Source organism: Ruditapes philippinarum, unplaced genomic scaffold (assembly GCF_026571515.1).
Source record: "Ruditapes philippinarum isolate M1 unplaced genomic scaffold, ASM2657151v2 ctg2668_1_1_1_1, whole genome shotgun sequence".
Taxonomy (NCBI): domain Eukaryota; kingdom Metazoa; phylum Mollusca; class Bivalvia; order Venerida; family Veneridae; genus Ruditapes; species Ruditapes philippinarum.
The window spans coordinates 71,348-98,503 of record NW_026862639.1 but is presented as its reverse complement, the minus strand read 5'-3'; the positions used below and the strand labels follow the sequence as shown (position 1 = coordinate 98,503).

Genomic DNA, 27,156 nt, shown 5'->3' with positions numbered 1-27,156 from the left:
CTTAAATTTTGTGTACTGGCAGAATTTAAAAGAAAGTAGTCTGGCAAGACACCAGTGAAATGACGGAAAATATGTTTCACTGCAGTGAAAAATAAATTTTTACAGTGAAAATACGGAAAATGAAAATAATCATTTTATTTCATCAATATTTCTCAATATTTCATTTATAAGTATATAATAAATGTTTATATTTACTGTTATATAATCATTTCTCTGTGCTCACTTGTATTTTTTTTAAAACAAGCTGAAGTGTGTTTTCTTGTCTAAATACCACAAGATGAATAACTCTGTCTGTACTAAAGAAACATTGTTCCAAGTATTACTTCCCTTGTTACATAAATTGTAACCGCCCATGTTTTTCAACTTGTCTGTGTCTTAAATGAACAAATTTCATGTTTAATATTTCTCTTTAACTGTCATATATCAGTATTAGTGGTAAAGACCTAACAGTAATTACATTAGTTACATTTAATGTCAGTTTATATGTCTCTGATCATAGAAGATTTTAAATAAATTTTCTTTTTCAAAGAAATATTCTGAATTTTCATCAGTGTGTAGCTGTCTTACAGTATTAACTTTATTGCAGAAAACATACATGAAAAATCTGGAGAGTAGACAAACAAATTGAGTTAATGAAGCCAGCATTGATTTACCATGATTATATTGTATGATTATCTGTGCCATATTGCTGAAGAAACACTCTCATATTTTGGCATCTCTTGCATATTTACATGCCTCTCATATCTAGCAATGCAGCTGGCGAGGGGGGTAATTCTTGGTGAAGTAAACATTTATTGTAGACATGTTGTAGACTTTCTCTAATCTACACTGTTGATTGACAAGAGGCTAGAACAATCTACCTTCATCTTCCTGTCTCTTGTCAGACATACACACAACTACAGTACCCTAATGGTTGGATAACTTATAATAATTGTAAAGTTTAGTAAAAGTTTTTATGTTTTATTATCTCAATACCCTTGTATTTTACATTGATGCTTGACTATAATGAAGGTTCATACTAAACAGTGCCTGAACTCCTGTAAGAGGTCACTTAGAGTTAATGCAAAAAAAATAGTAACAAAATGTACAAATGAAAGTTTATATGAATCCTAACCATTTACTAATAATCTCGATATACTACTTTAAACATTTTAAATTACTAGAGAATTATTATAAATTTAAGTTATATACTGATTTGAAGTGATGCTGATGAAGTTTTGTATATAGAAGTCGTCTAGGAACTGTCATATTTATAACAGATGTCAACCTCACAGTAATGATCACAGTGAGCATGTTGTTAAAATATTGAAAGAAAGTTCAAGTGCTGTATAATTTATTAGTAAACTGTATTATAACCACTACAGTAGATATGTTCATGTGTGTCCTATATACAGTGGAGAGACAAGTATTTCCTGCTACTGTATGCCATGTTTATATGATTTGATAGTTCAAATAACTACTGTAAACTGTGGCAGATTTACAGTACATTTATATCATAGCATCTTGGCTGCTCCTTGCAATTCCCTGCCATTTAGTTGCCATTCTCTGTCTCAGATTTGCTTTTCCCTGCCATAGTGTTGTCATCCCCTGCCTCAAGAGTTTATATTTTCTTGCAAAACGATTGTCATTCCTTCCCCAGAGTTGACATTTTCTTGCCATTCCCTGCTCTACAGTTTCCTGTCCGTCTTTTGAGTTCTGCCTTAGTGTTGACATTCCCTGTCTGAGGGTTAACATTCCCTGCCTGAGTGTTGACATTGATGATTCCCTGCCTGAGTGTTAAGATTTCTTCCCGAGTGTTGACATTGATGATTCCCTGCCTGAGTGTTGAGATTCCCTTTCTGAGTGTTGAGATTTCTGCCCTAGTGTTGACATTCCCTGCCTGAGTGTTGACATTCCCTGCATGTGTGTTGACATTCCCTGCATGTGTGTTGACATTCCCTGCCTGAGTGTTGAGATTTCTGCCAGAGTGTTGACATTCTCTGTCTGAGTGTTGACATTCCATGTCTGAGTGCTGACATTCCATGTCTGAGTGCTGACATTCTCTGTCTGAGTGTTGACATTCCCTGCCTGAGTGCTGACATTCTCTGTCTGAGTGTTGACATTCCCTGTCTGAGTGCAGACATTCTCTTTCTGAGTGCTGACATTCCCTGTCTGAAGGTTGACATTCTCTGTCTGAGTGTCAACATTCTCTGTCTAAGTGTTGACATTCTCTGTCTGAGTGTTGACATTCCCTGTCTGAGTTCTGACATTTTCTGTCTGAGTGTTGACATTCCTGTCTGAGTTCTAACAATACCTGTCTGAGTTTTGACATTCTCTTTCTGAGTGTTGACATTCTCTGTCTGAGTGTTTACAATATCTGTCTGAGTGTTGACATTCTTTGTCTGAGTGTTGTCTGAGTGCCGACATTCTCTGTCTGAGTGTTGACATTCCCTGTCTGAGTGTTGACACTTGCTGTCTGAGTGTTGACATTTGCTGTATGAGTGCTGACATTCCCTGTCTGAGTGTTGACATTCCCTGCCTGAGTGCTGACATTCCCTGTCTGAGTTCTAACAATACCTGCCTGAGTTTTGACATTCTCTTTCTGAGTGTTGACATTCCCTATCTGAGTGTTGACAATCTCTGTCTGAGTGTTGACATTCTCTGTCTGAGTGTTGACATTCCATGTCTGAGTGCTGACATTCTCTGTCTGAGTGTTGACATTCCCTGCCTGAGTGCTGACATTCTCTGTCTGAGTGTTGACATTCCCTGTCTGAGTGCAGACATTCTCTTTCTGAGTGCTGACATTCCCTGTCTGAGTGTTGACATTCTCTGTCTGAGTGTCAACATTCTCTGTCTAAGTGTTGACATTCTCTGTCTTAGTGTTGACATTCCCTGTCTGAGTTCTGACATTTTCTGTCTGAGTGTTGACATTCCCTGTCTGAGTTCTAACAATACCTGCCTGAGTTTTGACATTCTCTTTCTGAGTGTTGACATTCCCTGTCTGAGTGTTTACAATATCTGTCTGAGTGTTGACATTCTTTGTCTGAGTGTTGTCTGAGTGCCGACATTCTCTGTCTGAGTGTTGACATTGCCTGTCTGAGTGTTGACACTTGCTGTCTGAGTGTTGACATTTGCTGTATGAGTGCTGACATTCCCTGCCTGAGTGTTGACATTCCCTGCCTGAGTGCTGACATTCCCTGTCTGAGTGTTGACCTTTGCTGTCTGAGTGTTGACATTCCTTGTCTTATTGTTTTAGTGTGTAGATGAAAAGTTTATTTCACCTTCAACAAGTATCAATTTGTTATGCATGTATTCAAATTATGTAAGAATGCCAGGTCTGTAATGACCTTACAGGGGAAAGAGGTCAGGGTCCTTCAAGTATTGTTTTGAAGAAAAGGAGAAATTTTGTCATTCATTAGATATTGTTATGGGCAGGTATAGTCTTTTCAAATTCCAGGGATGGGGGATTTCTTTATAGAATAGAGAATAGAGGAAAATTAATTTAGTGAAAGAAATTGAGTTTAATTTTTGCCCCAAAAACTATGAAAAGATGGGTGTTAATGATATAACAGTATAAACCTTTGCAGTTGGTGTTAGAGGTGTTGTTTCTATGGTGGGAAAATATTGTGGGAAAGAAATAATATTGTTGTTGTAAAGATGTAGTTGCACTACAGAGGTTATTCTTTGAACAATGGAAAGTTATGACAACAACGAAACTAACAGTGTATTAACAATATGCCATTGTATTGATCTGAGACTCATTATTTTATACTTAACCAATGACATGCCTTTGTTTGAAACATAAAACTGACAGATCATAACACTGTTTGTTAAAAAATCGCTGATTATTGATAAGTTTTAATTGTTTAAACATAGAAAATCATGATTTGTCTTCACCAGATAAAGTCACAACAAACAATATTTAGATTATAAAACCAAAGAGATGATCTGTAAAAATACATTTGATTGATTTGTAAAAAAAAATGTTTAAACAAAAATATCAGTAAAATGAATGATGTTTGGTTTTACATATTATGATGTCATGAACAATGGAAAGTTAAATGATAAAAAATCCCTTGTGTTGTACAGTATTCATGAATGGTTTTCAGCAAATACTTCATGTAATGTAAACATAATAAATACGCAAAATTGCTTGTTTTTTTATTGACATTTATTGGTGAAGATTGTAAAAACACCTTAACTGAGTCATATTATAAAGAGAAACATTATCAGTGAAATCTGTGTTCTCTACAAGTTCTCATATTTCTCAATATTATTGATATAATTTCACGATTGGATGTCATCAAGGTTTTCATGAAGAAGTTAAGGATAACCTCCTCCCATTGCTACATCCCATCTGCTGTTAATTAGTGATTCATTGATAAGGCTAGAAATAAACCTCACCAAACTGCACATGTCAGTTTAGTCTGTGTGTGTGTGAAACATTATATGTTCATTCTTCACATCTCAGCATATTCTAATCTAAATTTCTTTGTTGTCACAGAAAAATAGCAAAAATACTGTGATAAAGTGATGTTGAATGGATAAGTCACTCATTCTACTGTGTGGAATAGAAAACATGTGATGTTAATAAAACATATATATATATATTTACGTTTGTATATGAGAAGAGTTTATCTTGGAAATTTGCTGCATGATAACCATCAGCCCTCATCACCAGTGTAGAGAGCCTTGGAAAATATGTGTATAAAAATTGCAGTTAATATAACACACTTGGATGTATCTGTTTATGAAATCTCTGCCCAGAAGTTATATTAAAACAGAGAGTTAGCCTACATGTGTTAGCAAAGGAAAGTGAACGAAGTACACTGAATAATTGTGGTTGACTCACTTTAAAACAAGCAACAGGCTTCCTGTGTGTGGATAAAGTGTTTCGTTCACATCTTGTTCATTACTCATTCAAGAGTTATATTGAAGGATTGTAAACAAGATGGCTTCTACAAATACAAGTGTTGGTGGAGTAGCACAGCCGGTAGGTACACGCGGGCCGGCACCACCACTTCCAGAAAAACCACCATCTGTTGCTGAGAGAACAAGATTGTTACGATCAAGTTTTCGTAAAGAAGAGGTGGAGAAGCCTCGTATGGACATAAATAGATCGAGTCCGTTATCTGAGTTAACAAGATCGGCAGGATCATCAGTTTCAAGTTTAAATTCTCACACTAATGGAGATCGTGAGGAGTCACCACCAAGTTTCGTGAATGGTGTTTCACCAAATACTGTGTTACCTAAACCAACTGTACAAGCAACATTTGTGCCACCACCAGCACCAGCTCAAAGTACAGTACCAGTGATGGATAATAAAGAAGCTGAAAAACAAGCAGCAGCTGTAAGTTGTCGTAATGTCCACATGATTTTATATCATACTTTATTATGTGTTGTTTAGTAAATTTGGTTTAGTTTAGTATAATATCTGGTGTGTTAATGTGTATGTCCATCATGATAATCATCTACCTTTATTCTAAACAACCTCTATGTATCCTGGTAACATCATTAACAGATGAAATCTTTGCCAACTTTAATGTTTTAAAGTCTTTATTGTAGACATAGATGTCTCTGGTTTAACCATACATATATTGATATATTTTAACTTGGAATTCTCCTTAAATAAAGGTCTCTTTTTCAGTAATAAGTCGTGAGGTTCAAAAAGAAAGACAACAGCTGTAATAAATGACATAATATTGAAGTTTATTACATTAATTAGTCCAATTGCACACATTATTGCCCGGGTTCTATTCCTACCTATATGAAGTTGATCAAGGGGTGATATGATTTGGCTTTGTATATTCGGACCTTTACCATTTTTTGTTGGTCCATCCTACTATCTTATACATGTAACCAGTTAGTCTGATTGTAATCAAATTTAACATAAGAAAATTAGGCTCACCAAATGCCATCAAAATCTGACGAGTTATAGTCCTTTGTAACTGCCTATATTGTAATAGATGTATTTTCTTTTTTATTTAGGATAAGATATGTGTCCAGACAGATATAAGATTTAGATTATGACAAAACTGAATATGATTGTATATAATTATGTATGTGAGCATTGTGCAGGCTGATCTTGAAGTGCCATATTCAACACCAAGTTACAGGTGGATTGTTGAGTTACGACTTGTTATTTTCCAGTAGACATTTTTGTAAGCAGAAAGCTATATCTTAGAACTTGTTAACTTCGCATTAATGTATTATTATCTTCATAAGGATATCAATTATTGATTGTTTAGTATTGATACAGAAGTTTTAGTATAGATACAGAGATATTAGTATAGATACAGAGATATTAGTATAGATACAGAAGTTTTAGTATAGATACAGAGATATTAGTATAGATTCATAGATTTTAATATTGAGACAAGGATTTTAGAATTTTTGAAGTGACTTCACTAAAATTTTCACTGGCACTTTCATTTGTATATCTCAAGTAGTATTGACTAAATATATCTATTTGGACTCAATAAATTTTGTTCATTTTAAATAAAGATAGAAAGTTGATGAATAAATGTTTCTGGCATAGTTCAGTCTGTAAAACAGCTGAATACGTCAGTGTGATATCAATTTTATGACCAGAATAAAATATTGTGCATTAAAACAATGATGGTCAGATTTATGACTAGACGGAACTTAATCTACATATATAGAGTTAGAACCTATTATACATAATTATGTTAATGTAAGCTGCAAGGGGAAAGAATGTAACAATGGAGTCTTGTTTCCGATGATGCATTTATTTTACACTACTAACTTTAACCTTTTATCTTGTTACAAGTTCTGTATGTCTGATTCATTTGATGTAAAGTTAATGATGTTCATTGTGTTAATCCCACTATTTTGTAACAAAAATTAATGGTTACAAGGTTTAGCGCCAAGGCTAGTCCCGAGGGAACTGATCACAACCACCCCCCACCCAACCCCACCCCTAAGGTTGGAGTTTCCAAATCCTCGATCTAACCCAATGATAGATTCTATTATCATTATTACACTATCCTGTAACAACAGATTAAAGGTAACCAGGGAAAGCATAAATGCTAGAACTCTATATGAATAAGTGCTTGACAAATTCTGTAGAAATTAATCAGTGTATAAGGGGTAGATTCTGAGATTCTATGACCTAAAACATGCAGTATAAACTAGTATCCTGCCAAGACTTTGAATTTTCTCTTGGAATGTTAATGGTACTTCTCAGGTGCTCGTTCGTGCCTGAAATAATGCATGGAGGGGCACCTAAGGAATTCCTCCACCAGTAAAGCAGAAAAGTTGCCATATGACTCACATTGGTGGTGCGGCGTAAAACCAAACCCCCAAAAATATATATTCTTGAATCTTCATCAGTTGAGCAAAGGTTTTATCAGAACAAGCCAAATGTTCATTTTACTGCAGTATAATAAAAAATATGGTGTTATTTTATGAAGAAAGGTGAGGAAGTTTTCAGATGCTAGTGTAGATGTACTTGTATTTTCCTGAGTTTACCAGTCCTGTTTCCTTTTACATTGCATGAAATCAAATATATAAGACCAGGAACTATTATATATACAAGTCATACTGTATAATCAAATTTGTTCTATTCTGTTATATACTATTTTATCAGAGCTCAGACTGTAACAGTTTTGGAGTTAATAGCATCATCATTAACAGATTATTGGTATCAAATTATATACCCCCTCTCATTTAACATTTGATATTGTTGTCAGGACCCTTTAACTAATATCAGTGATGTTTTCTATTGTATAAATCTAGGTTGAAAAATGGTAACAGTTAACCTAATATACCACGAAAGTTGACCTTAATACTGGGAGTGCCTGGGAAAGAGATTATATCTGCTAATTTCAGCATAATTGAAATATATAATAACCAGATAATAATACCAGGGCCGTCACATTACTACTCTTGATGTTTAATTTGTAGATTAGATTCTAGAAATTTTTACATTTCTCAGGCTGGGGTTTCATCACAATAGTGTATATATTTTTAGAATCAACTCTACCTAAGTACATGTTCAGAGAAATTATAAGGTATGCATTAAACCAGTGCATGTATACATCAATTGCCCAGCCGGCTACCTTACCACCAGTGATGTGCACTGTGTTCTATATTCATACATATTCTTGAAGTTTTCCCCGTTAAATAAGGAATGATTTTGTCCAGATTGAAAAATGGACCATTTTATATATTTAGCATCATAAGGAGTTGAAAATAGGTACATTTATCTTTTGTTGTTGTTGTCTGATTTGATATTCCAGGTGTGCTTTTACTGAATTAAGTTCAAATAAAATGTAATCATACAGGTGAATGTGTGACCTGTAATAATGTACATTATATAATCCATTTAATTTTATCTATTTGGAATATGTAGATTATGTCTGCACCCTGAGTCTTTTTTTTTGTTGTTGAAACATGTGATTTTCCACATTGACCAATTACCTTTGTGTAATGCCCGTATTAAAGTAGAATCAATGAATACCTTTACTTTAGATTGATTGAAACATATGTTTCAAGCAGGTCTCTGAGTGGTTGTAAAATACTTACTATTTGTTTATACATGCTGTCTGATTTACAAGATTATACTCTTCTAGTCTATTTCTTTAACCTGTGGAAACCAAAAGTGATTCAGTATAAAGCCTCGCAAGTCTGAATGTCTAGTTTTATTCTGAAACCAAATTTCTTTAACATGAAATAGACCATTCCCAGTTCAAACCTGGGCAAGTCCATTTCACGAAGAGATGAGCCGCCTCCGTGGTCGAGGGGTTAGAGTCGATGACTTCTAATCCAGTTACCTCTCTGGCGTGGGTTCGATCCCCGGGAGATGCTTTGGTAGTTTAGAGCGGAGGAAGGTAGTCTAGTACTGGTGTAACTCTCCAGGAACGATGGTTAGGAAACTACCCGCCTATATGACTGAAATACTGTTGGAAAAAGGCGTAAAATGAAACAAACAAACAAACAAACAAACGAAGAGATGAGTTTGAGAAAGTAGGATATGATTTATTGAGATCTTAATTACAAGTCGGCCTTGTGCTTTATAATGTTTACATTGTCTCTGAATGGAATGTCTGCTAGAAATTATCCCCAGTTAAACATGGAACATCTTGCTGGGGGAAATTATAAAATACCTTATGCCTCTGTTAAAGAATGAAAGATAGAGAAATTGATGACTCAGTTTGTATGTGCAAGTTTTACTTTATACTTGTCAGTAATTGTTTTTGCAAGATCTTTAGATAGTAGATAATCTACAAAAACAAACGATAAGTTTAAAATCTTTGAGAAAGTTTTCTCCTTCAACACAGCAAGAAGTCTTTTGTCAGAAATATAAGATAGCGAAATTTAGTGCAAACCTGTAGCTATGCTATTTTACTTATCTTGAAATCATTTTACCATTGTTCACTCCAAGTAAAATTATGTTGTAGAATATCTCTCAACTATTCTGTAAAGCAAAGCAACAAATTCTATTGTATAATGAGGTATAACATCGGTGTTGATTCTTATTTCTCAGGATAGAAATTTTGACCATTTATCCAGCTATACATGTATTTAGAAGTAACCTAATATTTAGCTATTCAGACAGTATATGATTGATATCTATAAGAAATGGTTGTAGGCTGGAATGTTAATTAAATTATTATTGACAGTTAGATTAGGTCAGTACATTACTGATGAATGTTGTAATTAATGTTTACATATATATAGATACATATTTATATGCATAATATAATCACTTACTCTGTCTATATACCCAACTCTCACTTTACAATCTTCACATTACCTGTCAGCATCTTACATCATTATAACATGTTTATCATGACTGGAGGAGTTGCTTCCCTTGTTACATATAACATTATATCTGCGTATAAAAGCCCTATAACTTAGAGACATGTTTGGTGAACATTGGTTTTAAGATACTCTTAAGATGTGTTATATAAACACTGTACAAATATTTTTCATTTCCTACAAACATGTTCATTTTATTTCAAAAGTTATATATAAGACCAAGAAAATATATTTGGTTTGGTACATAACCACTTGGTCACATAAATGCTAATTGAAACAGTTTTAATTGCATATATAAGTTTAGTACCTTAAGGCATTTTGTTAATATTTGAATCTTATTTAAATATTTAAGATCTTTGACTTCAAAATACATGTTTGTTTAAATGAGGGTTGTTAAAATATAAATCTTTATAAATGTTATACACTTAACCCATTACCCCATGAGCATTTTGTGAAAAATGGCTGTTTTCATTGAAAAGTCTCCCGTTACAAGTTCAAGTTGCTATAAAACTATAAAAACTGCTTCAATACTAATCAAACTTGGCACAAATGGTGACTGGACCATTGCCTTTGTAACAACATGCTCAGTCTGAAATTTCCTGTTACCATGGCAACTAGGGGACATCTCAAAATTGCAAAAATCACTATTTTGCGTTGATTTTTTCCATCAAAATTGATTTCAAAGTGCTGCCACTTTTCAATGGATTGAGATAGAGTCAAAGGTTTTTCAGCATTGGTTACACGTTACCTTATGATCGACCTGGGGCCATTTTTAGCCTCCCACAAGTCCAAAATTTTCTTGGCATCCCCCTTCTGGCAACCCCCTGATGTATCTTTTGGATGGGGGGCCGCGCCGAAAAAGTGGTCAATTTTTTAAACAACATTTCTCAATCAAAAACAAGTGTTTGGGGCCTAAATAAGGCATTTTTTCACCATTTGAGAAAGCAAAAAGGGGGGGTGAAAAAGGCGTAGAAAGGCGTATATATCTGGTAATGGGTTAATATACACTTTGCTTTCTCAACAGATATTAAAGAGTAACCAAAATATAAATTTGTTATCTTCAACATGTTAGGTTAGGTTTCCAAACCAAGTGTTAAGATCATGATAAAGTCAGTAGGGTTAGTGTTAGGTCTTGTTAGAATAGACTTACAGACCTATTTTGAAAAATTAAGTAGACATGTTAGATTATCATTAGACTTACAGACAAGTGTTAGGTCCTAATAGACCAAGTATGAGGTCTGCTAGATAGTAGGTCAGTAGACCAAATGTGAGGTCTGCTAGATTAGGACATAGTCCCAAGTGTTAGGTCTGCCAGTAGTGTGTTAGGTCTGCTAGATTAGGACTACTTCCCTAGTGTTAGGTCTGCTAGATTAGGACAGTTAATGTAGTCCTAAGTGTTAGGTCTGCTAGATTAGGACAGTAGTCCTAAGTGTTAGGTCTGCTAGATTAGGACAGTAGTCCCAAGTGTTAGGTCTGCTAGATTAGGACAGTTACTGTAGTCCCAAGTGTTAGGTCTGCTAGATTAGGACAGTAGTCCCAAGTGTTAGGTCTGCTAGATTAGGACAGTAGTCCCAAGTGTTAGGTCTGCTAGATGAGGACAGTAGTTCCAAGTGTTAGGTCTGCTAGATAAGGACTACTTCCAAAGTGTTAGGTCTGCTAGATTAGGACAGTTACTGTAGTCCCAAGTGTTAGGTCTGCTGGATTAGGACAGTAGTCCCAAGTGTTAGGACTGCTAGGTTAGGACAGTAGTCCCATGTGTTAGGTCTGCTAGATTAGGACAGTTACTGTAGTCCCAAGTGTTAGGTCTGCTAGATTAGGACAGTAGTCCTAAGTGTTAGGTCTGCTAGATTAGGACAGTAGTCCCAAGTGTTAGGTCTGCTAGATTAGGACAGTAGTCCCAAGTGTTAGGTCTGCTAGATTAGGACAGTAGTCCCAAGTGTTAGGTCTGCTAGATTAGGACAGTACTTCCCAAGTGTTAGGTCTGCTAGATAAGGACAGTAGTCCCAAGTGTTAGGTCTGCTAGATTAGGACTACTTCCCTAGTGTTAGGTCTGCTAGATTAGGACAGTAGTCCCAAGTGTTAGGTCTGCTAGATTAGGACAGTTACTGTAGTCCCAAGTGTTAGGTCTGCTAGATTAGGACAGTAGTCCCAAGTGTTAGGTCTGCTAGATTAGGACAGTAGTCCTAAGTGTTAGGTCTGCTAGATTAGGACAGTAGTCCCAAGTGTTAGGTCTGCTAGATTAGGACAGTAGTCCCAAGTGTTAGGTCTGCTAGATTAGGACAGTAGTCCCAAGTGTTAGGTCTGCTAGATTAGGACAGTAGTCCCAAGTGTTAGGACTGCTAGATTAGGACAATATTTCCGAGTGTTAGGTCTGCTAGATTAGGACAGTAGTCCCAAGTGTTAGGTCTGCTAGATTAGGACAGTAGTCCCAAGTGTTAGGTCTGCTAGATTAGGACCACTTCCCAGGTGTTAGGTCTGCTAGATTAGGACAGTAGTCCCGAGTGTTAGGTCTGCTAGATTAGGGCAGTAGTTCCAAGTGTTAGGTCTGCTAGATTAGGACAGTTACTGTAGTCCCAAGTGTTAGGTCTGCTAGATTTTGTGATCAGACCAATATATCAAACATTAGGGTGATGAGATGTATTAATAGATCAAGTGTAAAATACCACAATGATAAATGTGTATACTAATAATACTTAGTCTCTAAAAGGAGATTATCTGCTGCTTGTTTCTGACATGTATAAGCTTGGTTCCTGGGGCCCTAACAAAAACATGATCTTTACTGTTGAGTTAAATATTTGGAATGATTAAAGTTGATTGACAATTATGTTGATTGGCAATAACTTAGAAGACATCCTAGATTATCAAGGGAGACCTGTGAAAAATGAGCTTTTTTTTTTCAAAGTTCTGTACATTTGATATGTGATTTACATTCCTTTTCTTAAATCTCATATTTTTATGTAAAAATGTATTTTGATGCTTTTTTATGTGTTGATTTTTTATCACATTTCCTAAATGTTTTACTGAGGATGATCAATTTTGTTGATATTTAACAAAAAAATACTGCTCTCTTGAATATTTATTTGTGCAATAATCAAATAAAAATAAATTGATGTACATGGTATAAAACAATTATTACCCTGTTTTCTTACATACCAAACAGAGTTAATATCTATCTCTCTACCTTGTTATATCTGCATTAACATCTAACTGTTAGAGACGAATAATACGATATTTATGAAACCTTACATTGTAATGGGAGATTACGATAAAATAGTTTTCTGTCACAATTAGACCATGCATGGTATGTATTTTATTGTCACTGAACAGACTATATAAAATCATTATGTAGGTGGCTCTGCTACTTATTATAAATAAGCATAAAAAACTATATTTTGTTGTAACATTGTTTTGTAAATGTGCACTGTAGTATGTAGTCATAATCTGGTCGCAAGTTTAAGGAGAAGTTAAAACCTTATGTGAATGTGATTAAAATTCTTTACTTAGCAAGGAGCAAACATTTAAAGTAAGTGAATGTTTTGAGGGTTTTTTTTATTTTTGTATATATAAATAGTCTTTTGTTTTAAATGTGTTAAAGGGAGGTAATAACATATAAACTTTGTCTTTATCTGTCAATTTTCTCTCCCTTTAACTGTAGAAATTTAAAGAGAGAAAATTAGAAGATATTTAAATATATCACAGATATTGCAGCCCTTGGGGTACAATACATTGACATTAGAATAGATAAACTGAATATCTGTCTGTCTGTACATTGCTTCTGGGTATATCAGAGTGTGACATTAGTGTTTTAAATAGTCAAGATTGTAAGTAAATCACTAGCTGTCACCATAATGTACAATACTTATAGGGAGAACTTATTGTTGTTACACACTTACTTTCTCTCTGTTTTATTACTCTTATTTACTTAAGATTAAGTTTGACTGGATTTAAACATAAAGTATTGCAGGATAAATTACATGTAGAACAAAGTTTAAGATTAAAGAGATCTCAGGAAAAGATAATAATACATGCAGGGATTTTTATTGCCAGCGAAGCTTTATTTGTTACATGCACACATATTTTTATCACAAAAGTTTGCCACATACATTGGCTGGTAAGATAGGAACATTACTCTCATAGATTCTTGAGAATTTCAAATCTTTGATAAATCTCTTCAGTTTTTATACATCTGTTTAGATTTAGTAGCATGAGATAATTTTTTTCTAGATGAATATTTTGGAATGAGTCAGCACTGAGAACATTTCAGTGAAGTATTTCAGTAGAACAGACTTGAACTTATTTAATTTAGATACATTCACTAATATTGTCTATAATAATAAACAGCCTTGTCTCGTGAAAGTTTGACTTTTGTCTTGTACGGGATATTGTACGTATATTGCTGGAAATGGAAATATTGGATAATAGGCTTGCGTCATCGCTGGAGGGGTTGAATACGGAGGTAATGTTCTGTTCTCTATACAATATTTAGCATTGATTTTTATAATGGGACGAGGATAAATATATTATCGAGTGCACTGTTATAGCTTGGTGCAAAGATTGTGAAAACTACAATAAATGGAATTATGTTTCACAATTATGTAGGATTTATATAAAGGCAAGCAATGGTGTTCTTTTTTTCTAATATTATATGATGTTTTATGAAATGAATAGTTAGATATACTTTACAGTGACATAAAAAATGCATAAATATTTGAGCTAAGATATGGTACAGGTGTAAGTTAGGAAGATTGTTCAGGTATTTATAATGATAGTAAATTATCCACTATCATTTACATTATACCAGCTGTTAGATACAATAGATATACTATACTAGTATTGTATATATGCACTTCATTACTTTCTTACTTCTGTCAACTGTAAAGTATATAGTTCAGGTTAAATATATCACCAACTATTTATTTTAACAAACTTACTCCAAATTTTACAGTATAATCTTTTTAATGTGTGTCCCATAGATCATTATAATTGTCTTAATAATTTATCCATCAGTAAACTAGTTTGTTAGTTTTAGCCTATAGAACCACAACTATTACCAAAACATGTTAGATAAAGTACCTTGTACTGGTAGACAGTTCAAAACCTGTTAGATGTTAGACCTTGTGGTTTACCCCATAACCTGTTAGTTATAGAATCTGTAATTATCCAGTTTGGTGGTTTTGTATGTTAGTTGTAGAATCTTTTAGTATATAATACTGTTAGACAGGTTTTCCCTAAACCTGTATGATGTTGAACCTTATACACAGTAACCCTAACTAAACAAGTTGTAGAAATTTTATTTATAGTATACAGTTATGCAGGATTGCGTGGTGACCCCTTTTAGTACACATATAAGAAGGTGTGCCCTAAACCAGGTAGTTGTTAAACCTTTAAGTTAAGCTACTAAAAGTAGCTTTACCCTAAACCTATTAGTTGTAGTATACAGTAAGATAGGTTAGGGGTTTGTATAACCTTTAAGTTAAGCTACTTAAAGTAGCTTTACCCTAAAAAAACTATTAGTTGTAGTATACAGTAAGATAGGTTAGGGGTTTGTATAACCTGTAAGTGAAGCTACTAAAAGTAGCTTTACCCTGAACCTATTAGTTGTAGTATAGGTAAGCGATTTGTATAACCTTTTAGTATCCACTGATAGGTAGGTTTACCCTTAACCTGTTTGATGTAGAACCATATAGACAGTTAGGTAATTTTATGTTAACTTGTACAAGAATTCACCCTGTAAGATGTAGTTGGATGTTTGCTGACAGTATTGTCTAAAATTGACAGTGTCATACTAAACATGTATTTGTGTTCTCAGGGTTTCTAGCTGCTTGTGTTATTTTGCTTTTTTCTTTGCTGTCTGCTAGTACAAGAAGTGGTGTTTGAATATTGAACAGTCTACAAGTAGAGATAGTCGGCCATTATTGGTGTTATATGAGAATATTGATTGACCTGCTCTATGATAATACCAAATTTTGGTCTACTTTATAACTAGAACTTCCTCTCAGCAATATTTGATGAATTTCAATTAAAGAAAGCTATTACATGTACAATAAAGTCAGGAACAGATTTTAATAAGTCGAGAGAGAAGAGAAGAAAGAAAGATGGACAATCATTGACTTGATGACAAATACATTTAACATTAAACATATACATGTACATTTGTTGTTTTCATTAATTGATGTATTGTTACTGTTTTTGGTGGCATTCTCGCGTAGATGAATAGAAAAAGCTGTGTGGATTTGCTGGTTGTTGTTTATGATGTTTTACCTGTATGTAATATGTTTATTATCAGTGATTGTATTATAAGAAGATATGACATCAGATGAAGTCTACTGTCACTATATGATACAGTATAGGACATTAATGTGATATATGTTAAAACAACAATAATATATAGATACAACGTGATGTTTGATCTATGTTCATGTTACTGTTTCCTCTTTGATCTTCATTTCTTACTGTATATTAATGGGGATGGGAGAGAAGATATATATAGAACAGTAGTGTGTTATATAGTGCTGAACTATTAGTTTAAGAGTAGTGGTGTATGTTAGAGTATTTGTTGGTTAGTTGCTTGGTTGGTGTTTTAATGATTCAGGAATGTTGATGTAATGTGAAAACTGTGAAATGATTCAGTTTTAAAATGGCCGACCTTGGGAGAAAGGTAGGACAGTGTTTTTATGTCTGTTTTCTTAAGTATTGAATTTTTATTTTTGTATGTGAATGTATGTTTTTATGTGAAGGGAAGACATGTTAGATTGTAATTGAGGAAGATAATGACTAATGAGGTAGTTTATACAAGTTGAGTGGTTTTAAACTTGAGTGGCAACCTTTATGAAGGGAGGCTATCTTATATGTACATGTACCTAAAGCTGATCATGTACATGTACCTAAAGCTGATCAATGTTTGTGTGATATTTGAATGCATGTCATTAAAATGAGATTTAGTTTTCAATTGATTCAGAAACTGTCACACTAAATCAATATAGAGACTTGAATACTGCTAGGGTTTGGTTTTTGTTCACTTTTACAAAGCTGTGTGCACTCCTGTTTATTAGAGCAACACTAAATGCTGCAATCTTGCTAGAGAGATATGCACATTTTTCATCGAATGAAACATAAATCAAGGTGAAAACTATCGAATGAAACATAAATCAAGGTGAAAACTATCGTATTACAATGAAACTGTCAGAGGTATTGAAGATGTTCAGTCCAGTATAGAAAATATGTTTTGATAAATTTAGACTGAACTTTGTCTTTGATTGTTCACTGGTGAATGTAACAGAGAAATGTATATGGTATGACCTCACATCTTTAATAACATCAAGAAAATCACTGTCAAACTGACTAGTCAACTTGAAACACCTTGATATACATCTTTATATTTAATGGACCAAACATTTTTACATGAAACAGGTTTTTGTAATAAAGTTAAAGGCATTCACTCTGTGCAATTGGAAGTTTATGTGTTTGACCGATTTTATACAGAGTTTTATATGCATGAAAACCATTTCAGTTTTGTTACTTCACTTATATTAAAATTTATGATCTGGATATAGCATATAGTGTAGAATATTCAGAACAGAACTGGATGTTAGAAAAGTTACAGGAGAATATGATCAGTAATATTTATAAGCTGTAACATGTAGTTTATACCTAACTTTAACTGGACACATAGATAAACTGTAGATTATTTATTGTCTTATAGACCTCTTCAGTTGTGAAGTTAATATTGTTTTGATTGGGTGATAAAAGTGAAAGTTCAGTATGTCATTTAGAGAGAGGACTAAGGTGGATTTTTACAAGAATTTTGAGGTAATTCTTCTAATATCATCATCAGGGTGTCATAAATTGTTAGTACAGACTGTATAACATGATATCATTTCTGTAAACAATATTTCTTGTATTACAGTCAGGGCTATTCAACATCAGTATCATTGTCAACTTGAAACTTGCTTAATTTATGTAATGGATTTGCCCTGCTTTGAAATTGGAACAATCTATCTAGAGTTTAAGGGATTTTGATATCAAAATACTTAAAAATGATCTTTCAGTCAGGCTGCATGGATGTGCAGGCTGGTGTAGTTCTATACTGGTGGCAAAATCTTGTCACTTGGTCCAGCAGGTTATATAGGTTTAATATAAATGACAGATTTCTCTGCTTGAAAAGAAGATGGTCACCAAGTGTGTTACCTAGTTAGTTAGGTAATATAGTCCAAGTAATTGATAATATATTAGTGATTTAGGTATGACACTAGAACAATATTTGTGCCCAGCTAGATAGTGATTGAATTCCTATAGCTAGTAACAATGTTTGTTTAACCTTTTCCTGCTGGAACCAAAAATGATATGTCTTTCCCATCAGTATACAGCCAGGCTAGCTTGCACATCAATGCAGGCGAGGTCTGACCAGGCTTTATAATGTTAGCTGACTTACATCAAATTTTCTTCTTTATATCTCTAAAATTGATAATGGATAGTTCCAAATATCTAATAAGCTGGAAAGGTCATTTAAGAAATTCAGTAGGTTAAAGATTAAGGTAAAACCCTAGAATATAATAGTTGCCTATAATTATCACAAATAATGGAGGTTGTTGAATGTTGTAAGAAAATAATCGTACTAAAGTTCTAAAATAATATCTCAAAAAATATTAATTCTGCAATATAAGTTATTCATTTTTATATTGTGATATAACATTTAAAGAAATTATTGAATTGTTTGGAAAGTAAACAATTAAACACAACAGCTTGTTGTTTTCCTTCAATTAGTTACAAGAAGAAGAAGGAGAAAGTATGTATATCAGTAGTGAAGAGTTTATAGTAGCCCCATACATCATGCCTTGTCAGTAGCGGCCACCAGTAGTATCAGTTTCAAATAATTATCTCCTCATTTTTCACTAACTCTGTGCAAGTTAACTTGATTTGTTTTGTTACTTTTGTAAAACTATATGTGGAGCAAGATATTTTTTACCCATTTTGTAAAGTTGGTTGATATCAGTAGCATAATACCAGAAATATTTTAATGTCTGGAATATAATATTTGACATTCTTTCATGCACAGTAAGGTGGGAATAATTTACTTTATCTTGGCTTTCAGTTTGAAATGTTTTAAATGAAAGGCTCTTTGTTTCTTTTCTTTCATAATTGATAGTGGTCTGTGTATATTAAATTTAGATTAAATTTATGAATATAACAAAATTTTTCAAGAAATCTGGCTCTTCTTTTAATATTCAGTTTAGAGAAAACAGAGGTTTTGTTGGCATCGTTAAACACTGTACTTGCTCAAGATCTTATGCATATGGTTGTAATCTGGAAATCTTTAACTAACACAAAAATTGAGTTAACATAAACTTTTTGTTGAGTTTTCATTTCACAGGAAATTGAAGAAGAAAAAAAGCCTCACAGAGTGATAAAACTGTTCATTTGGATAGTATAATAAGATAGGCGACTGATGTATAGTTAGCAAACTACAGCCGTTTTTACAGATGTAATGTTTTTTAAGATGATAGCATGAGATTTACTATCTACATATCTCAGATAAACGACTACATTTTATTGCCTTATTTAAGGGATTTTGGCATATTACAATTTTGGAATATTTTCTTTATTTTATTTTTTTATTATTTTCAGCTAAGTGCTGCTAAACGTGAAGCCTTCTTTAAAGGACAAGAGTTACCTGCCCCTACACCAAAATTTGACCCTAATGCTCGTTTCACATCAGATCGACCAGATAGAAGTGAAAGAACAAGGGAACCAATAGCTCGAGAACCAATCAGAAACATGGAACCAGATAAAGAGAAAGAACGTGACAAGAAATATGGTGACAGTACAAAAGAGCTGGATGGATATGTGGGATTTGCTAATTTACCAAATCAAGTGTACAGAAAAAGTGTAAAAAGAGGATTTGATTTCACATTGATGGTTGTAGGTGAGTCATAGTTAAACATGGAGATATAACTCTACTGATAATAGTTGATTAATTAGGACATGATAAAAAGCCAATTATTTTGTGTCAACCTGTAAAATGCTTCTAAAATGTTGACTTTAAGTCTGCTATTCTCGGTGAAGTAAGTTCAGTTTAAGGGGTCACCAGAGTTTCATGTTCATTTTAAGGGGTCACCAGAGTTTCATGACTGGTTGGATCATCTAGGTAGTCCTGGTATTGTATATAACATCATTTGATGGTCATTTGAAGGCTCTAGTCATATGGATTACTTTAACTCCAGTTGAAAGTCAATATACCTGATAAATATAGAACAAATAAAGTGTAGTTTCTTATGAAAGATTATATAAATCACAGGGTTTGTAGTTCATAACACATTTATGCATTGTAACATTGGTTCACTGCTAATTTTTGCATTTGCTATTTTTTCATTTAAATATTGGCTGATTCCAGTGGTATATAATTTTCCATTGTAGCCCACTTACTTGTCCAATTTCGCTTGCAGAAATTTTTCGATGCAGCATTATTTTAATGATAATAAGTGTCACAATTTTTGCAAGCATATCGGAAAAGGCATGAGCTGCAAAAATATTTATCATCAGAATTGGAAAATATTTGCCTGGAGTTAACCTATAATGGTCTTGATTAGATTTGAGATAATAAAAAAGTTTAACCACCTATTAAACAAACATGAAACTAAATACTTTAAGAGTTGATTGTTACAGTTTGTTATTTAAAAGTAGTAAAAAACATAAAAGAGATTCCCCATCAGTATAATTATCAAATCTCAGTGAAATATGACCTCTATAGGGGATTAACCTCTATAATCTGGTAAGATTACCTCTAATTTACCACTTCCTCACACAGATTGTTTTCCTTTTCATATATCAGTACCTCTTAAATTGTGACTTTTTCTGTGACTCATTTGTTGTTGTTTTTTTTAAATTTTAAAAATGTTGACAGTTAAATTTCATGTTTATATGAGGTCATACACTTTAAAACAACAATAATAATATAAATTATAAAAGAAATCATATATATACAGATTATAATGTCACAAATTGAACTAATTTCAGTGTATTGAATTTTGCATCTGGTTTTCATAAGCAGCTCTAACTATCCTGTAAATTTAGTATTAAGTTTAACAAATTCAAGAAAAAGTAGCCTTCACACCAGAAGATTTGTTTGTATTCAGTTGAAATTGGTGTTGTACTTCAAATCCTGCTGTCTGTTGAGGCCTTAACAAGTAATTAATGCATCAATGTTATCTTTGAACAAAAACATCATGTTTTAATTTGTTGAAAAAATCATGCTATAATTATATACAGAAAAATGGGGGGAGGGGGGGTAAAACAGGTATCCGAGATGTTGTAAGTGATGATATTCAAGAATGTCACTTTATTATAAAACACAATTACCTGATATTTCTACTAGAAGAGAAATAATAATAAAATTATTTTATGTTCATTGTCTATCTATTATCAGTAGTTGTCAAGAAAGGGCGTGTATATCTTAGAGAGAAGTTCTCTAAACATTAACCATCCTTCACATGGTTTATATCTGTTTAATTACTATCAGGTATAACACATTTGTATTTTAGTGTTGTATGAACTATTTATAGAAATAATAATTGAAGCATAATAAAGTAAAATATTCAGGGAACATTCAGCCTGGTTTAAATAATTGTAGAGAGGATATAAAAAGAATCATTGTTTATTGTGCTAGATAATCAGTGTTCCATCAAGTCTGAAAACCTGTAATATTGTACTATAAATATTGATAACTTTAATTGATTAATATGCTTCAAGCAGGGACAAAATTTAATGGGAAATTTCACTGTGAATACATGCAAACAATATAATGCGATAAAAAGGGTGTTTACAAAATGAGAATGTTTCTCAAATAAAGTAGATCTGGCAGGAAAGATTTCATGGAAACAAAGAAGGCTCAGTTGAGTGTTAAGTGTTCATATTAATACAGCCTGGCATCTAGGCCAAATTCTAGAAATAATCTCAAAATGCAAGATTATTTATCCTAACTTTTGCCAAGATTTTTTTACTTTATTTTTTTATACCTAACTTTTAACCATGATTTCTTTGTTTCGTATGTAAATATAATTTATATAAAAACTTAACAAATATTTTGTTACTGCAAATACCTGTCCAGCTTTTTTAGTTGGACGAAAGGTAAAAATTATTATACTGTCATAGTACTGTACACATTATTCATAATTTGTAAGATGTATGTTTGTGTAGAATTTATGAGGTATTTTCACTTTTCCTTCAAATAAAGGACTTGTGCTATATTATGATTTCATTGTAAAGATTCCGGACTGGTTATATGGCCATGTATGAAGAGGTTGTTGGAAATATCTTAACAGAGTAAATATTAAAAAAAATGTAGATCTCCCATCTCTAGATTCCATGTATGAACATTTTAGACATGCAAGTAATAGTGATGAACATGACTTTGATGAAAATGAAATATTCAGCAGAATTAATATACAAGATAATAATGATATTCTAAATTCAGAAATAACTATAGAAGAAATTAAGAAATGCATCAAGTCCCTGAAAAATGGAAAATCAGTTGGTACTGACAATATCTTAAATGAGTATATCAAATCTACAAGTCATAAATTATTACCTATATATGCCAGCCTCTTTAATCTTATCTTAGATACTGGTTTTATACCCTCTAAATGGACAGAGGGCATAATAATCCCAATTCACAAAATAAAGGAGATTCAAAGTCACCTGTGAACTACAGGCCAATAACCTTACTAAGCTGTGTTAGCAAACTTTTTACAAGTGTTTTTAAATATTAGACTTAACTCATTCTTAGAATCAAACAATATTCTAAATGAAAACCAAGCTGGTTTCCGGAAAAATTATTCTACTTTAGATCACATATTTAGCCTTAATTGTTTATCTGAAATTCTAAAAAAGTCAAAAAAGAAACTTTTCTGCTTATTTGTTGATTTTTCTAAGGCTTTCGATTCAGTATGGAGAGTTGGTCTGTGGAAAAATTACTTGAAAACAATATAAATGGAAAATTTTTTGCGTTATTAAAAACATGTACTCCAGTATTAAATCTTGTGTTTCTCAAAATGGAGAACAATCTCCTTTTTTTGCATGTAACTGTGGAGTACGCCAAGGCGAGAATCTCTCACCTGTTTTATTTTCACTTTTTCTAAATGATTTAGAAAACTACCTCTTAGAAAAAGGGAATTCCGGAATAACTCTTGAAAATGATCTTAACTTTGAGAATCTTTTAAAAATCTTAATCCTTCTCTATGCAGATGACACTGTTATACTGTCTGATAATGCAAAACAACTCCAGGAATGTATAAATGACTTTGTTGAATATTGTGAACATTGGAAACTGAATATAAACATTGACAAAACAAAAGTAATAGTATTTGGAAATAGAAATAACAACTTCACTTTTAAAATAGGCAATTCAAGTTTAGAAATAGTAAATAACTACAAATACCTGGGAACACTTTTTGCTAAATCAGGAAGCTTTTTACATACAAGAAAACATCTAGCACAGCAAAGCCAAGAAAGCACTTCATTTACTTTACAAAAGAATTTATAACCTTAACCTCCCAATAGACCTAATTTTCAAACTTTTTGACCATACAGTATTACCAATTTTAACCTATTCATGTGAAATTTGGGGATATGAAAACTGTAACTTACTCGAAAAAATTCATACTGAATTTATACGTAAAATTCTACATCTTAGAAAAAGTACCCCATTGTATATGCTTTACGCAGAGTCTGGTAGATATCCATTGGAAATAACAATAAAATACAGAATGATAGGTTTCTGGAATAGACTAATTACGGGAAAACAAAAACAAAATTGCATACAGATTATATCAGTATACCCACAACTTAAATTTAAATTCAAAATGGCTAAATAAGATAAAATCAATTTTAGTTGAATCAGGACGTAATGACTTTTGGATACATCAAAACCAGATTGAAGCTAAAAATATCAAAACTATCATAAAACAAACTCTTCTAGACCAAAACATCCAAAATTGGCATGCATCTCTAAATAACTCTAGTAAAGGTAGGAACTATTCACTAATTAAAAGCAATATAAATTTGGACAAACCACCTTCTTAAACTTAACAAACAAGACTTCATTACCTTAATAAAATTTAGGACAGGCAACCATCATTTCCCTATAGAAACTGGAAGATGGAATGGAATAGATTTACCAGACAGAAAGTGCTTGCACTGTGACCTTAATGACATAGGCGATGAATATCATTATTTGTTAAAATGCCCGTTCTTTGAGCAAAACAGGAAAAACTTAATCAAACAGTATTACTATAGAAGACCAAACATGCTAAAATTCAAAGAATTATTGACAAATACCTCCATAAATATGCTGCAAAGAACATGTAAATTTATAAGAATACTTTTAAATGAAATTAAGTAAATTAAAATTACATTTAAAAATAACAAATAAATAAGTAGATTTAAAAAAAGGTAAAATAGATAAATAAATAAAAAATAACTTAGATACTGAGTACATTCCTGTAAGGTACAGACTACAGAATAAATAAATAAATGGTAAAATAAGTAGATTATAACAAATTTCTTTTTGTTAGAATCTTTCAAATTTGTGCTTCATCCATGTTTGAGCATTTATTAAATAATAAAATGATAGAAAGTCCAATGTACAGATATAATGCATGCACACCAGTTCTGTTCACAAACTGTATACATTTTAATATTTATACATGTATATCAAGTATATGTTACAGTATGCCAATGTCTAATTTCTTATTTGTTTTGTTTTCCTAAGTCGTTTTATCATTGGAATACATGCAATCAAGCCAAAGATTTGAACTACTGCTTCCTTTGCAAAATGTACAGTGGCCTATCAGATACTCAGAAAATGAACTTTCTCACCTTTAACCACGTGCTAAGTAAATCCAATCCTGCTTCGATTAAAATCCCATTGAATAACAATACATTTTTGTTCACTCTCAACATCCATCGTAATTTAACTATTATTGAACTTCCAATACTATGTACAGTAGAATTTTAACTGTACACTATCATTCAATAATAACTTCCATTTTGTGTATTGATTTGACCTAAATTTGTGCACAAACTTTTTTAACGGGACCTCGCAACAGTGCCCGTATGTAAACAATGACGTATTATTTACCACCTTCGCATTTCTATAGTCCGTTTCAAACTGGCATCGAGACACGAATACTTTTTTTGCGCGTGTGTATCTACCCCCCTTCAGGCGGTAGCTGTTTGTTTGTTGTTTTTCTTTTCTTTTTTCATCTCTCATTCTCCCATGATAATGATACAAATTAATTTTCCTCTTACAAATATCTTAAAAATAGTTTTGAACTGTGTAGAAATTTATTGAATAAAACCATGTCATGTGTTAAATTAACTAATATTCACTACTGTTATGTATACTCATGTGTTGTATTGTATGTAACTTGAGTTAATAAAGATATGTTCTGTTCTGTTCTGCAATATAACCCTCAGCTAACAATTCAGTTTTTTATTACCATTTATAAATACTAAGTTGTATAACCTGTCAAAAAATCTTCATAATATATAAACTCTTGCAGAAAATGATAATTTTGATAATGATAAAGTTTTATTCATTATAAGATTTAGATTTTATTTCATTACGATTGTAATTATAATTATGTTTGAACAATTATTTATTAGATGTTTATGTATGAAGAAGTGTACATAATCTGTTGTAGTTTGATTCTAGTACAGTAAATCTGTAAAATATAAGCAGATGTGAAAACATACATAACTTGATGAATTAATGATCCACCATGAATGAAATGTTAGCTGAATTAATGGGAGGAATTTATAGTGGTTGGATAGATGCCATGTCATGTGTTATAATGAGTTTATAAAAAAATACATCACTTTTACTTACCATCACTTATGTGTGAACATTTATTGTTTCCCTTGAATATTTGACCTCATTTCTTCATTGTTATAAAGGGGTTGATGGGATTTTAGTTAATAAAGTTGTTAAAACATAAATAAAACAAAGTAATGAAAAAGAAGCATAACCCCAAAAGTTGTTAAATGTGTAATTGACTGTTAAACTTCTTTTTATTAACATTTGTGAACCGATTCAACAATAACTAAAGAAGTTACATTTCAATACAGTTTAATGACCTACTTGGTTCTCTAGCATTTCTCATTTAAACACATTACAGATAGATTAGGTTTCCATAGTAATTATAAACTTACTGTAACATGGTTGGGTTCATGATTTTATAATCTATGTTTAAGGTAATTCAGCTACTGATCTACATATTTTGTACATAAAGTGAGAGTATTTTAACTACAGGTGTCCAACAAATGATTCATGTATCTTAAACTTTGAATGTTCATTTATTAAAAAAAGTAGGAAACTCTGGTCATATAATTATCAATTTAGTTTAAAGTCACAGTATAATAGTCTCAGTAAACAGTGCGAGTTATTTTCTCAGTAATTATTCTAGCAGGAACAACTAACTGATGATGTGTACATGCATTCTGCATGTTATCATCTATCATCACTCACAGTTCATAGTTGACTGGTAAACTCATTATATACATGTACAGACACATGTTCTATATGTTCTTAACCAATAACAAATTCTAGAAAATAATACATGCACACAAAAACACCATAGAAACAGAGTGCATATAGGAAGTATAAGTTTTATTGAATCCACATACAGTACATAAATTAGTGTCCCTGTTTCTTATGGTAGCAAATGTAAGAACAGTTTAATTAGTATATTTCATTTCTGTTATATGTAATGAAAATTGACACTACTGTATATATTTTTCAGGTGAATCTGGTTTGGGTAAATCTACATTGATAAATTCACTGTTTCTGACAGACCTTTACTCTGCCGAATATCCCGGACCATCTAACAGAATACAGAAAACAGTCAAGGTAATATTTTACTGTAGAAAAACGTAAACACAATCATATTCAAATAACTTCGTTTGTGGAAACTGTGTAGTAATAGTGTGTGTACTCTACCATCCCTTTATGAATTGAGGTAATATTTTATGATGTTCAAACCACAGAAATGTTATTTTATATTATCAAAGGCAATAAATGAATCACAGGACTGGAAATATAAAAAACAAACTAGTTTATAATGTTGATGAAAATACGTAGAATAAACCCTAAATATTTTAAGTAGCTTTTTGAAACTTTTGCAAGTTATAATGATTTTGATATAAACATGGCTGAGAAATTTGATTTTACTTAAGGTTTTGAATAATGAAAAGTTTTTCTATTCTTATAGTGGCAAAATAAGTGTTAACATCTACAAAGAATCCATTCAATTAAACAAGAATGGCCCAAAATGATATTTAATGGGAACAATACAAAAGTGATTAACAATTTAACTCAGTACTGTTAAATATAACAAATAT

At 32.3% G+C, this 27,156-nt stretch overlaps 1 protein-coding gene across 8 annotated transcripts in view; it reads left to right on the top strand.

Annotated features, from left to right (window-relative positions):
- The window catches only part of LOC132719684 (septin-7-like), a 48,310-nt gene that overhangs the window by 10,625 nt on the left and 10,529 nt on the right, over positions 1-27,156 (top strand). For 2 of the 8 annotated variants that reach the window (XM_060703503.1, XM_060703501.1), the window contains exons 3-4: positions 19,387-19,684; positions 26,559-26,665. In XM_060703503.1, the coding sequence (XP_060559486.1) occupies positions 19,387-19,684; positions 26,559-26,665 (405 nt within the window). Of the gene's footprint in view, positions 1-4,422; positions 5,330-13,264; positions 13,286-14,067; positions 14,219-16,287; positions 16,421-17,508; positions 17,572-18,794; positions 18,822-19,386; positions 19,685-26,558; positions 26,666-27,156 lie in introns of those variants that run through there. The other 6 variants (XM_060703499.1, XM_060703506.1, XM_060703500.1 and 3 more) reach the window with 6 other exon arrangements.